The sequence below is a fragment of the Odontomachus brunneus genome, unplaced genomic scaffold (assembly GCF_010583005.1).
Source record: "Odontomachus brunneus isolate Ranch 3 - 2012 unplaced genomic scaffold, Obru_v1 Obru_scaffold_034, whole genome shotgun sequence".
NCBI classification, from domain to species: Eukaryota; Metazoa; Arthropoda; class Insecta; order Hymenoptera; family Formicidae; genus Odontomachus; species Odontomachus brunneus.
In genome coordinates this window covers 2,205,169-2,220,988 of record NW_022639484.1, presented here as the reverse complement: position 1 = coordinate 2,220,988, position 15,820 = coordinate 2,205,169, and the positions used below count along the sequence as shown (strand labels likewise).

The 15,820-nt window shown below is 33.1% G+C and overlaps 1 protein-coding gene across 1 annotated transcript in view; it reads left to right on the top strand.

The window, feature by feature from the left end:
* The window catches only part of LOC116843688 (probable phospholipid-transporting ATPase VD), a 111,473-nt gene that overhangs the window by 38,717 nt on the left and 56,936 nt on the right, over window positions 1-15,820 (top strand). The window contains exon 4 of the mRNA XM_032814320.1: window positions 2,496-2,756. Coding sequence (XP_032670211.1) covers window positions 2,496-2,756 — 261 coding nt within the window. The remainder of the gene's footprint in view (window positions 1-2,495; window positions 2,757-15,820) is intronic.

Sequence of the window (15,820 nt, the reverse complement as noted above, 5' to 3'; positions counted from 1 at the left end):
ATTTTGTAACTATTACAAAATCGCTTATTTTGCTCAACTATTCAATAAGTTTTATTTACCAAATATATTCTGGAAGCAAATAAATTTTACTTCTGTCAAATAAATAATTTATTTTACAGAACTAAATTAATTAATAAGTATTGCCATAGCTTTGGCCCGCTATATTTACATCTATTATTTAGTAATAGTAATCAAATTTTGATAATATTTACTAAATTCTTCTCTCAGTGCAGCAACTTAAAAACTTCTTCACATTGGTCGCAATGTTGGTTGTAATGTTTATTGCGCGACGATAGTCGCAAACTTATAGCGTAAACTTGTCTGGCGTTGTGACAGCCAATTTAGAAGCTTCGGTAGTATAAAGATTATACACTCAGTTGCAAAATGGTTTCCATACTTTTTTTTTAATGAAGTGCAATGCTAAATGTTGTCACCATTACGAGCCACTATTGACTAATTTACGTAACAAATAGTTGCGTCTGTGTTACTGGCCAATTACACTAATAAAAAAATGTACTCAATTTGAAAAAAAATAATTTGTTTTGAATAAATGATTTTCTAAAACGGCGTATTTATTCGAATTAAAAAGAAATATTATTCAGGATGAAATATTTTTTGCTGAAAACTAATGAATTATTTATTTGATATACATAAAAGAAATTGTAAAAAATATTTACTTATTTAATTATTTTATGTATTATTTTTAAATATTGCATGAGTAAAATTGAGTAACTGTTTATCAAATTTGAATAAAAAATTGTTCACTTTAAAGAATTTTTCTTTATTCTTCTTTTTTCAATGGTTCTTTAAATTTTTTAAAAATTCGTGTAGAGTAATACTTAGGAACGATTAAGTTGCTTTCAATGTTACATTACATTTAAAACTTCTCACTGGTACTGATGGGACTCGAACTTGGGCCCGTGAGGCACTTTTGGATTATGAGTCTGTTATTTTAGGTACTATACCACTTCTTCGATCAATATAAACGTCTTACACTTTGTCTATATATATTGTAATGTATTGTAAAATCAATTAATAATTAGTTTGAAAAAATATTTGTTTAAAACTATTTACTGAATTTAAATATATTAAATATTTTAGTTGTTAAGAATAAGTTATTCAATTTGAATAATGGTGTCTTAATACCATTTATTCGTTATTTGTTTTAAAATTATTTCACGTTGGATAAATTTGTTTTCAATTTTGTTATATATATTTTTAAAGTGAATTATTGCTTATTACAATTTAATAAATAATCTCTTATTGCAACTAAAACATATTTGAATAAATATATTTATATAGATTGAATAAATTTTTTTATCAGTGCGCGAATTCGTTAGTAGTGGTTAATTCAGTTTGGATAGTGGTTCGCAATTGTGACAACTGAAGCGCTGCAACTTTACACGAAAAAAATTTAAAACCATTTTGTAGCTGAGTGTACACTAATTGGCTATATCAACGAAGTCAGCAAGTTCACGCCATGCGTTTGCGATTATCGTTGCTGCGAGCGTCTACACTGCAACTTCTTCAATGCAATTCTTCAATCTAAATAAAAAGATCTTAACGCGGCACTTTTATGGCGACAAATATATTAAGCGTCACATGTGCCTTAATATATTATAACTAGAGTTACTTGTGCAAATTTTTAACCTTACACATATGTGTAAGGTCAAAAATCGTAAAGTATTCGGGCATACACAGATATATATAAGACCGCAGAATTGGTGGTGTAACCGAAAAAAAGTGATTTTACATGAAAAAATAATTCGAGAATATGTAGAATAACGTTTTTTCACATGAGACTTCGTTTTCGAGTAAATTGATATTGAAAATGCATCAAGTACGCGTGCACTTGACTATCGAATTGATGAATTCCTCTAAGAATTATTTTTGAAAGTGATAAATAAAAAAAATTAAAACAGTTTTACTATTCATCCTTCATTATGTAATACGGTAAATACAAATCGCAACATAAGTAATTTATTTAATAAGTAAATTATTATTAACGATTCTATTAGGCCGAATCATGGATGAAGCTACGTATAAATGCACGCGTATTTAATAGATATTCAAGGTTACTTTTCCGGTTAAACAAAGTCTCATGTAAAAAAAGTGTTGCTCATTTCCGTCTTATTTTTTCATGTAAAATCATTCCTTTTGTATCAGCAGTTCAGTGACACTTTATATAAAAATCTACAATAGTCGTAGTGTTAATTGCGACACTCATTGCAACAATGATCGCAAATTCATGACACAGACTTGCCTAGAATTGTCAATCAGTAGTACAGTTTTATAACATTGGCACTTCTGATTAGCTGTTGCAACTCCAGACAAGTTCACGCAATGAGTATGTGATCATCGCTGCGACGAGCGTCGCGACTAATCGCGATCGACATTGCGACTATTGTAAAAGATCCTTTACGTTCGGTATGTACAACAGAGTCGACTCTCAGAAGCAATTTTCTCACCCGCGTCCTCTGCCCGCTTGCTTTCAGGGTACGCACAACCAAGTATACGGCGCTGAGCTTTCTACCTCGCAATTTGCTGGAGCAGTTCCACCGTGTAGCCAATCTGTACTTCATATTCATTGTGCTGCTTAACTGGGTGCCGGCTATAAACGCCTTCGGCAAGGAGGTCGCCATGATCCCGGTAGTCTTCGTCCTAGGTGTCACCGCGCTCAAGGACTTCTTCGAGGACCGCCGACGACTCGCCAGTGATCGGCGTGTGAACAATTCCACCTGCCGCGTCTATGTCAGGTGAGTGAGCGACAAGTAGCCGACTGCGAGCGTCGGTCGAAGCCGCTGTTAGCGTAGCGCATAGAGATCGTTCAGGTGCAGCCGTCTTCCTCCTCGTTCCCGGTGCACCCTTCATTGCGGGAAAACGCATAGAGATACGCCAAGTTTTACGCGACTATCATAAAAATGCTAATACAACGCCACGCGTACCTGCTTGTGTATCTATATTGAGCATGTATGAAACCTTACTAAACCAAAACCAAGATTAGGAAGTCGTTACTTGTAACACTATTACTGTTACAAGTTATTTTTTTCAGTAACGATTTCGTAACGGCGTCGTTTTATTTGCGTTAACCGTTATTTGTGTAACGATATATATATATATATATATATATATATATATATATATATATGTATGTTTGTGTAAAATAACCATAAAAGTAATGATCGTATTCATAACCGTGCTACTTAAAAAAATACATATATATATATATATATATACACACATGGAGAAGGAGAGTGGGGGGCAACAATGAATCGTAAAAAGGTCTTAGAAATGTGGTGAAAAACATTATTGAAACATAAAAATGAATAATTTTTCAAGATTGCTAACGGTAACGTTAACGAGTTACCTTTCTTCAACATGTAACAAATTGCGATAACAAGTAGAGTAAAAGCACCAAAAGCGACACTTTGTTTTTGAAGGTTATGTCTTAATGTAAAGCTTAAAATATAAATGTAAATATATATACATGTAGTTGGAAGTATCCCCTATCAGATAATATCATATTTTTACTGAAATTGTTTCTAGATTTAAAACAAAAAGTGTTTTTGTAAAACGCACAAAAATGGAGTTTAAAGAAAATGGGTGCCAAAAGTGACATATCTATTGAAAGTTATATAACATGTTGCATATATGATAATATTTGATAATATTTGATAATAAATAGTTCATTAATGCGTTTAATGGTTGAATAATATTCATTTATTCAAAATATAATGTTACAAGAGGGAAATATAATTAAATAAAAACTTATCTTTGGCATTTCTATCTTTTTCATTTCTCACATATTTTACATATGTTATATTTTTAAACTAAACAAAATTAAACATATACTATACGACATGTCACAATTAAAGGTTAAAATCAAGTTATGTTATGTCTATCGCATACTGTAGGTATGTCATTTTAAGACACATTCTCATAAAATTTTCAAGTTATACAGTAAAAAAGTAATGAAGGTAAAAATATTCAAAAAATATTTTTACAAAAGTCAAATGCAATGTAGAAGAACTTAATATTGAACAAAAGATAACTCTCTCTGTTTAGTCTATATAATTCGTTAGTAAAAATCATAGAAATAAAACTTCCGAATTTCTAAAACTCGATATTTGCTAATTTAGCGTATAAAAGAAATATATCAAGTATGAATTTTTCATTACTTAACTGATAAAACGAATTACGTTTATATTAGTTTCAATAAAATACAATATTTAATATATGAGATATAGAAGTATGTCGCTTTAAGAGGTCTATGTCGCTTTTGGCTATTTTCCTATATGTATCAAAAAATAATTTTTCCAACCGGCTGAAAAACTCGCTAATTTTTTTCTAACCATTTACATCATATCTGAATATGCGTATGCATTATCAAAGAATTTTACCTTATTTTCTCCATTTTTACGTATACATTATGACTGTTGATTATTTAATCTGTCACTTAGATAGCTTATCATATATCATATTTTATCGTATTATATCCAGACACGATGGAGACAAGATTAGTGAGTATTTCCCTAGCAAATATGAATGCTTTATTGAAGTTTGGTGTATGGAGTCCGTTAAAAGAGTAATCGCACATGTCCATCGACCATACAGGGACAACATGATACGTCGCTATTATAAAAGGATTTACGTGGACGATAGGATAATAACGAGGAAGCTGTAACAGTTAACTACAGCTCCAATGTATTCGAGGTTCGGCGAAGGAATGTTGAGTAACGAGAAATCAGTATTGATGCCGCAAAGATTAATCTTAACGATGCGTTATAAATCGTTTTCGACGCAGTAACGCATAATTAAGAATCTCGCTTTTATCCTATGCATGTCGTCTGTCAGACTACGACGGACAGGCTCTCGATTGCCGATGCGAAATTCAAGACTCAAGTCCGAGAGCTTTCGTTTCACAGTCGACGAATGTATCGTTACTTTTTATTGTCATATTTTATGCACGTCACAGAGGAAAATTCACATATGAAAACTTAAACGAGGACGTTTAATTTTCCATTCAGAGGAGGAAAGAGAGAGGAAAAGGGAGACAGCATCGGTCTTACGCGTTATCCTTGATTGTGTCGCGCGCGTCGCGCCGTTTTTAGAATTCTGCGGCAATGGAATCCGATAGATCGATTCCAATAAGGCCGACAGTTCCGGAAATGTAGGTCACGTACACTTCCCGCGTTGAGCGGCCTATGCGCGCGGTCGAACATGGAAAAGAAAGTGACCCGCGCCGTTTTTTCTTCTTTTTCCTTCTCAAAGCGAAGAATATACCGCGCCGTCGCTCACGTATGTGTGACTGTGCGTACACGATACCGCGCCACCGATTGGCGTCGCATTAACGCTGCTTCACGCTGCGTAGAATTAACGTCTAATCGACGCGACTCGGTTGCAACGAGCTGCGACGATGCGCGTCCCAAGTAAACAACGGAATTGCATAGAATTGGGTAACGCGGTGTTGGCGCGATGGACGCGCTCTAAATGCCACGCGGCTCCCTGAACACGTGAGTCCACATCGCGTACACTCTCTCGCGCATACGTAGGAGTGCACAGGCTGGGGCGCGAAACGGCCCCAGCGGACGGATCGCGTCACGAAGGAGAGGTTGTTGCTCACGCGATCGAACCAGATAGAATCCGTGGCGGGCGATACGCTTGCGCCGACAAAAGCGTATGTACACGTGTCACGTGTGGGTTGCAGCGCGCCACAAGAACAGCTGGGATATAGCTGAGCTGTAGGGGTAACGAACTCCGAAATATCGTCTCGCGATATGTCGGTCATCTCGTAGAGTAAACCGAATCATTTGCGACAATCGAAGATTGCTGCTGCTCAGAACTCTCAGAAGCGAAGTGATCTTTGCTGGAAACTCGTATCTGTAGGGGGAATACTTATTTGGTGATGATTAAAGGTAGATGCCATTAGACGCTTCGATGCATCTAGTTATAAGGGAACTTGGAGAATAACGGGATCACGGAGCATAATGGGATATGATCGATAACTCCTTACTAAGATGTTGCCATGTAATATAATGTTTTGCAATTATTACTGTTAGATGTCTCTTACCGCGTATTGTTGTCAGTTGTTATATTATTTTTAGCTGAAAGATGTTAGAAATTGTCTAATGTGTTTGCTGCATTCTCCGCAAATGCATTGCAATTTGTTCGATATATTTGCACAAGGTAAACAATGATAAAATACTTCTTTTTATCATCATATGTATATTAGCACGCAAAAATATTACATCAACATTAAAATAAAGTAGTTTTTAATTACATTGCTAAAGATGGTAGCGATGTTACCATGAATTCTTAAAATATTACTTTCCGAGACTTTTAATAAACCTTAAATTCGAATATTAATACAAAGGTGTGTGCAAAATAGGCATTATTTTTTTCATTTTACCAAATCAATTTTTATGAAACTTGGTAGACATAAAATAAGTTTTAATATGGAAAGCTATAACAATAAAAATGTGACGCAGTCACACGACTGTATCTAGATTAAAAATTTTTTAAATGCAATCTGAGGGCATCGAGCGCCCATTTTTCGCTCATTCAGTTATACTGTTGGCAAAAATTTTTGAGTCGAAAATTAGTTATATTTGAATGTACTTTACAATTTCTATTAGCGTCAATAACTATTGTCAATTCTATTCGCACTTTGAGTATCAATCTTTGACTTATTGTGATCGTAAATCTCGTTGCAATTATATCAAAATTTACTATCAAGCTATTAATAATAGCTTGATAAAAAACGAATAGTTATCTTTGATTACTAAACATAGATTTATGAACATAAAAGTGTAATTACTAAAATAAAGTGTAAGTACCGTAGAATGTAACGCTTAGACCAATGTATGCACATAAGCTATGCATGTGTCCAATTCAAAAGCTGGTTCAAGTTTAAAGTAAACGTTTGTTGATGTTTGAATAAATTCCTATTTATTTTCAAATAAATTCATTAGCAGGTTTGATGAATTTTCGACAATGTTGTTTAATGAGTTTCGATTAAAGTTGAAATGGTAACGACTTACCTACAAGAGCCCAGAGAAATGACTTGTCGATCGATATCGAAACGACGTCGAAATTGTCAAATCGACATCGATTCGACGTCGTTTCGACGTCGATCAACATGTCATTTCTCACTAGGAGGATATCTATTAGATATCCTCTATTACTCATATATCAACTTGATATCAATATGATATCAATGAAATATCATGTGGATCTATTTTTGATACAGCATCGATAAAATGTCGATCTTCTATTGAAGGTCAATAAAGAATCTAGATTCGAAACGATCGATAAAGCAAATGATTTTGGTCCTTGCTGGCGCTTGTATATTTTCACTTTCACAGACTATTGTTCGATTGGCAAAGAGTATTTTATCTTGAAGTTCAAGTCTCGACCTTTATACTTCAACATGTTTTTGAACTTAACGTATGTATAGTCTGTATTTTATATATATTAGTCTAAGCCTTATACTCTAAGGTTTATTCTAGTAATTACACTTTTATGTCACATTACACTAGTTTATTCTAGTAATTACACTTTTATGTCACATTAATTCTATGTTTAATAATCAAAGATAACTATCCGAATAGTAAATTGATAGTAAATTTTGATATACAAACTATTTGATAAGGGCGTGTCCAGCAAACTCGAAAACAATTTATTGTAATGACTTTTAAAGAATACATACATACTACTTTATTAGAACTATGATGCTTTATTATTAATAATTTATCCAGTCGTTTTCATTATCAATAATTGCTTCGTACCTCCGAGGCATACTTTCTACTAATTTTAAGACATATTCTTGAGTTAAAGATCTTCAGATCAATCGAATTTGTCGAACTAACTGATTGATCTTCCAAATTTTTTTCCACGAAGCTTAAGCTTTATCAATGTCTAAATGTTTTGTCGGGTTTTGCATCCAATGACTGTGACGGCCAATCTCAACGTTATTTTCTTGTTTCCATGCGGTACAAAAATGATGTTTTGGGCCATTGTTCTCTTATAGTAACTATTTTTCATTTTTACTTTCAAGCTACTTGTGAACAAATGGTAGTAAAGTTCTCTTATAAATCTTGACCGTTTTGGCAGCGTTCAAGTTGCCTGTGAAAATATGCAAAATACCAAATCGAAATATGTGTGAAAAAGCAAATATATGTGGAATGGTACGAAATATTGACAATTTTCTATAGTCAACACACAATCGTAATATATGTCAAATATATTGGCTTAAATATTAACTTACAACTACATTCTTATAAAGTGCTTTACTATGTACATAGTAACAATGACAAAAAGAATAATGAAAGAAACAAACATTTCTAAAAAATGTGTATATTTGACTATATGTAAATGATATATTTAGATATATTTGTAACAAGTAAAAAAGAATCTGGAAATATTACCGTATGAACGTTGTTAACTTAACCTTTTCAAGCTCAACTTTTTTGAAAATATTCATCGATCAAATTTTTTATTGTGCTGAAATATGTTGGTGTTATAGGTGCTAAAAATAATCGTCGCAACTTTCTATCCACCTGAATTTTCTCCTAAAAACAAAAACCCCTCACCACGATTAAAATTATCGTTTTTGAGTTTTTTCGTTCTGGACGAAGTCTTTTTGATAGAATATCGTATAAAAAAACAAATAATATTTCTTAAATAAAAATTGGTGGGTTCTCACCCCGAAACTGTGACAGTATCGCGCATTCAGTGCCATGAGAGGCGAGGGGACTCACGCTAAAAAAGCACCCCGAAACCGTAGTACCGTACTAAGTACATTTTTTAGTTCTTCTTGTGACATGATGTTATAGTGGATAGACTTCAAACATGGAGTGTATTATGTGTTTCTGATTTGTCTATGCGACGGAACATATAGGAGTATGAATTATGTTTGCGAAGTAGAAGAATTCCTCTTGTGTATGGCGAAATAAGCAAGCAAATATCTCAATTTTTCACGGAGTTATCAACTTCTAAACACGTTCTAAACACGTAAATTAAAATTCAGTGAACCTAAAAGGGTTAATTATCTACAGTATGTCTGCCAAAAAAAGTAATCTTACAGAGCTCTTCCTGCCGTTTCTCGCACATTCATTCACTGATATACTTTAATATTTTAACTGTACACTTCTTGTCATTTTACTATATAAAAATCTCATTTTAGTTTATAACTATAAAATATTAGTTAGGCACTATATTTATAACATGCACAAATGCATGTTATAAGTATAGTGATTATAATTATATATTTATTCTGCTATAATATGCATGTTCAAAACAATTATAAAAATACATTTAAATAAAAATACATTTTATGTAAAAAATAACTATAAAATATAGTAAGATTTTGTGTGAGGTGCCAGGAAAGTTTAAACAATAAGCGAATTGACTATTTACAATCGAGAACCTCAGCATGTACCACCATTACATTCTTGATAATTCTCGAGTGTAATTGGACAATTTACTTACTGTTTACAATTCTCTATGTGTCATTCATTTAAGAAGTTTTCTGACGTTTTATCGCGATTACCTTGATCAATCGCGTCAAGAGCAAAAAATACTCGTACGAAATTGTTGCAAAGTACGTTTAGACAAAAGATAAAATAACTTGCGAGCGATCGAGCAGATCTGTGAAATAACCCGAATAATTTCCTTTTGTCCTAATAATCAACAAATTACCATAAAATTAATGTGACATGCAATCTATCCTTTTAACCTATGTCATTTTTTATTTCAACGCATTTATTTGTCGCATTTTGCGACAATTTTTGAAGTGTATTTTCTCAATTCTAATTAATTTAGATGGCCATGGCGAAGAAACAGAAGCCTTAATTATCGATTTCAGCATAATTTTATTATATTCCGCGAATCTTTTCACTGTTTAATAATGTGTTTATAATGAATCAAAATTGATAGCTTGACGAGTTTATTTTTTATTTATATGCATTAATATTATTCAGTAAAAAAATCAATCAGTGCCTTGACGAATGAAATGAGAGAACAAAAACAATTATTCTTTCCTACTTTGCAATATCCTTGTAATTTAAATTCTGCTCGCTGATCGACAGACGATTGATCGTATCGTGTCTTATATAATTATATCAGTCTGTGGCCGTATGACAAATCATCTGTTCATCGCTTCGATCGTTCGTGCGACCGTAGAGCGCTTCTGATGAGCATCGCGATCGCCGTGAACAACGTTATTCATAATGTAGTGTAATCGGAAAGTTGATCGATGACCTGGCAATTCCGATAAGTCGTCCTCGCGGCTAGGATTTTACCGGGCGACCTTGCCCTTCGCTGTGTGTGTCTCGTTGATTTTCCATCAATTTTAATCCCCTCTCGACGACTGTTCTAGAATTTTTGCGGAGGAAGCTCTTGAACTCAATCGGAGTTCCCAAAAATATCGTTACAATGAAAATTGAGAGAAGTCGCGGAGGAGAAGGGAGAGAGCGTAATTTTGCCACTCGCAGGCAGAATGACATTCTAAATCATTCAATAAGTAGCTTACAATGAATCGTTGATGAGAAGATACATTTTAAATTAAGAAGTAAAAGAGCACACAGAGTAAGAAACCTCGATTTTAAAAGGAACGATAGCCGATATACACCACATATATATACACAAAATATTTCACAAGAAATAATATACACAAAAAAATGGATTCTTAAAGAAATGCAAATATGTGTTAATTCAAAAATATTTTACCTTTAGAATGATGCCAAGTATAAATAATCTCCGATCAAGAATAAATTATCCTTAAAACAACAAAACAAAAAAACAAAAAAGTTTAAAGAACACGAAAATCATGTATATATTAGGTGTACAACTTTGCTTCCGCCGTTTTTTTCCGAAATATTTTCGAGGCTTTATTGTAAAAAACTGGTTATATATTTATGATTCAAAGTATTGTCCATCGCTGGCCACTACTTCCTCTCATCTTTCGGGCAGCGTACGAATCCCGCGTCGAAAAAACTGGTCATCTTTTGAGGCGGTCCACGAATCGATCCAATTTTTTACTTCTTTATAAGACCGGAAGTGCTGGTCAGCCAGGCCGTATGTCATTGATCAAAACAAGTGATAGTCAGAGGGGGCAACGTCTGGAGAATACGGCGGGTGGGGTAGGACTTCCTATTTCAACGTTTCCAAATATGTCTTGACCACTTTCGCAACATGGGGTCGAGCATTGTCATGCTGCAAAATCACTTTATCGTGTCTCTCGTTGTATTGCGGCCGTTTGTCTTTCAATGCTCGGCTCAAACGCATCAATTGCGTTCGATACCGATCGCCTGTGATTGTTTCAGTCGGTTTTAACAGCTCATGATACACTACGCCGAGCTGGTCCCATCAAATACAGAGCATGACCTTGGAGCCGTGAATATTCGGTTTGGCCGTCAACGTGAAAGCATGACCGGGAACTCCCCATGATTTTCTGCGCTTGGGGTTATCGTAATGAACCCATTTTTCGTCCCCAGTCACAATGCGATGCAGAAATTCCTTCCGTCTTTGCCTTTCAAGCAGCTGTTCACAAGCAAACAAACACCGTTCAACATCTCTCGGCTTCAATTCGTACGGTACCCAATTTCCTTGCTTCTGAATCATTCCCATGGCTTTGAGGCGTTTTGAAATGGCTTGTTAAGTCACTCCCAATGATCGTGCCAATTCTTGATTTTGATACGAGTCTTGATCAAGTAATGCCTCCAATTCTGCATCTTCGAAAACTTTCTCTCTTCCACCGCTATGTCGGTCTTCGACGTCAAAATCACTGTTCTTGAAGCGTTGAAACCACTCACGACACATTCTTTCGCTAATAGCGGCCTCACCATAAGTATTTGAGAGCATTCGATGAGCCTCAGCCGCCGATTTCTTCATATTGAAGCAGAAAATTAAAACCTCCCGCAAATAACAAGAATTTGGCTCGTAAACTGACATTTTCAATCGAGAATAACTTTATGATGCAGAAATCGACTAATGTTTCTATGGGGTTATATTGACAGATGTCCAAGTTTATTGTATGACGTCTATGATCTATTTATTTCGACCACCACTTACTGCTAAAGCCATCTATAGGAAAACGGCGGAAGCAAAGTTGTACACCTAATAGAAAAAAACTTAGTTAAATTGATTAGAATTCAGAATAATGTCAGCCAAAATTGTTTTTTAAGGTATTAATGTATGATTATTTTGCTTGAAATCTGATTGATTTGATGTTATATTGTGTTTGGGGAATTTTTTATTCTAATAGGATATCCGAATCCAAGGCACTTCCGGATTGTAAGTCATTTGTCTATGCGCTACATTACTTCACTAATTGATAGATATATATGGTCTACTTATGTTGTAATCAGCGTTGAATATATGATTATAATAATCAACAATTTTGTTCAGTCCAACTAAATCTTGTTTAACATGTCACGTTAATCTAACTAAAGTTATTTTTTCCGTGTAGTATATATGTGTGCACATGTACACAGTTCTCGCTTGTGTGCGTTACCCCCTACGATTTGCGTGTTGCACGTCTCGAATCTGGCATGACAACACCGATTATATACACACTGTTTAGCCAGATAACGCAAAACAAGTGAGCTTCGAATGTAACTGAAGCGCACTTACGAATATGTAGTTTTTAATTCAAGAATAAATAGCTTTCAAATTATATGATCGAGTTTATTATAATCGTATAGTGATTTTAAAAACAAAAATATCATCTTGATAAAATATATTCCGTAGAAATCTATTTATTATTGGTACAAGTGAATATTTATAATTGAAGAGAGAATTTCATGCTCAATAGCGTTCAAAAATAAAAATATATTTGATTCAGAGATTCATTTTTTGTGTATAACATTTCGACGCTGAAAATATAGCGAATACATATTTGTTTATATTTACCATGTAGAAATAAACAAAACTGTTACCCCCTTAGTCAGAATTTATCCGATGAACTATAGAACGTATGTATCTATTAAAGTCCACATTCGGAAAGAGCTAGGGGGTTTACTAATAACCAGTAATTCAGTTACAAGTTAAGCCAAAAAATTAACTTAATTTGCAGGAAAGGATCCCGAAGTTTTATCGATTCTGAGTTTAAATTAGTATAGAATTATTCTAGTGACTCTATATAATATAAATTTTTTACTTGCATTTCCTATCTTTGCGTTTATAAAAAATGGCAACATGCAGAATTTTATAATCTTTATTTTAATGTTATAATACTCGATTCATATATGAACTTTTTAGAGAAAAATTTTATCTTACATATTTCAATCTTACCATATTAGATAAATATATCAAATTTGAAAAATTAATTTTGTTGCAAATATTTTAATATAACAATAGCAGAGTACATCTTTCAACTTTGCGAGATAAAAATTTCTTAAAATATTTCTGTCTGTCTATTTCGTAAATTAGTCGTACTATAGAAAAATATGATATTTACTTGGATTTAAATTCAATTTAAGAATAAATCGGTAGCACTTCTATTCCATATTTTTTACAGTAGAACAAGTTAGAACAGAAATTAAAAGTAAGATTACTATCTCTATTTTGCATTACAGTATTTATGTAAAAATTAATTTCTGTCAATATTTTCAATAAAGATTAGAAAAAAAATTATTGACTTTATTTTATTAAATTATTAAAAATTAAAAAATTCTGTATGCTATCATTTTTCTAAACGCAAAGATAGGGGCTGTAACTGGAAATTTGTGTTATTTACATCTCTTAAAATAATTCTATATTAGAATTATATTATTATATTATAATTCAATATTATATCTAAATTCAGAATCGATGAAACACTTCCCTTGTTAGCTAAATCCAAATAAGTTAACTTTTAACTCAAACTATTTTTAAATACATTATAACTTAAACTTATTAAATCTTTTTATAAAGTTAAAACAATTCATTAATGTTAAAATTATTGCGGGTTGTTTACAATAGACGGGTTATTTACAGAATATGAAAAATCATAAATAATAACCGCCGAATATTTTCTCATGTCTCTGAGCGTCAGTTCTTCTTTTCTTATATGGAATTACGACACCAAGACAGTCGATACTTTCTTATAAAAGATGATTCTTATAAAAGAATTTAATTATTTCATACAAATTTAATCTGTGATTAATATAATATATAAATAATATATAAAGTAAAAAACATATTGCTTTGCATAATTAACTTTTAACTTTGATAAGTTGATTTAACTCTATTTTTAATTAAGTCAGTTTTTGTTAATGCAAGTTTTAATTAAATTAAGTTAATTTTATAAGCTATCAATTTTATATACTTAATTTAGTCAAAAAAATATTAACTAATAATGTGCAAAGATCTAAAGTATACATTGTAATTCAATTTACATCTACTTTGCACAATTTTGCAAAATTTCTTAAAGATTTCATTATTACGAAGTAATAAGATTAAGTCAGATTTGTGATTATTAAAGTGAATATTCTGTTGACGGAGACGTTGTTGCAACGCAAGGTAATTAATAATCCGTCCGATTTAATGCAGTGTGACCTTCAGTAATAAGAAGTACAATCGAAAAATATATCGTGCCACAATCCGTCAGAATCCGTCAAACGCTGGCGACACGCTCGGGAGCGATTTACGTAACAGGATCTCCGACGTGTTCGAGCGCGACGCGCTACCGGCCGATGCATTCGCGTGCTCTATCGGAAGGACGATCGATTTGGCGGCTGTCGGCGACACACGGTGCTCTCTTTCTCTCTTTTCGAGTCGTGACTTTGCGCCCGCTAATCGCGAAGTTTATCGTTTGACCGGACGCAACATATCCGCATAATGGCGCGAGCGATTCCGCGCCTCCTCCCTTCCCGTCTCTTTCTCTCTCTTTCTCTCTTTCTCGTCTCGCTGCTTCCTCAAGCCAAGTCAATCGTAATCCCTGTCGTGCGCCGGAGACCTTGACATTCACATTTATTACTACTATCCTTTTTATCTCTCTCGTCTGCGCGACGAAGCTTGCAATCTGTTGATTTCATTTATTAGAACACTGTGACTGCGTTTCTATGATTATTACGACGCCATTTAGTCGTATGTTGTCGAATTCTTTTTGTTTTTACCAGAGGCAATACGTGTAGAGTGCTCATGATTCGCGAATTTTGCACGTATGAAATACTAGACGTCCAGGCAAACAGTAATCCGCATAGAAAATTACTTGGGATCTAATTGGGCTCCAGTCCAATTTTTCAAAATAATTGTAGGTTCTAGTTAGAAGTGTAATGTTTTAAACATGCGATTCTAAATAGAAAATCAAAAATTTTCCCAATATTCTTTCCAGTATTTATTTTACATTAGAATTGAACAAAACATATGTTGACTTTCCAAATAATTATATTTTTTAGTAAAATAGTGTTTTATAAATATCTTATTTTTTATGTTTTATTCTATTGAATAATTACACACACACACACACGCACGTACGCACGCATACACACACATAGTGTTATATATATAGTTATATATATAGTTATATATATAGTTATATATATAGTGATATATACAGGGTGTCCCATCTAACTTGACCATCTTAAATATCTCGCTTATGTTTTATGATAGGAGGATGCCAAAGAGGGACATTATTCAGTTCGAGGAGACAAATACTGTAAAAAATAAAAAATTTGTTTCAAGATCATATTTTTTAAGATTTCAAAGTCATTGCCATTTTTTTTTTATATGAGACTATATATTTTTATCATCGCGATATGATAGAAGAAAAAGAAAAATTTCTTGTTTATATATATATATATATATATATATATATATATATATATATATATATATA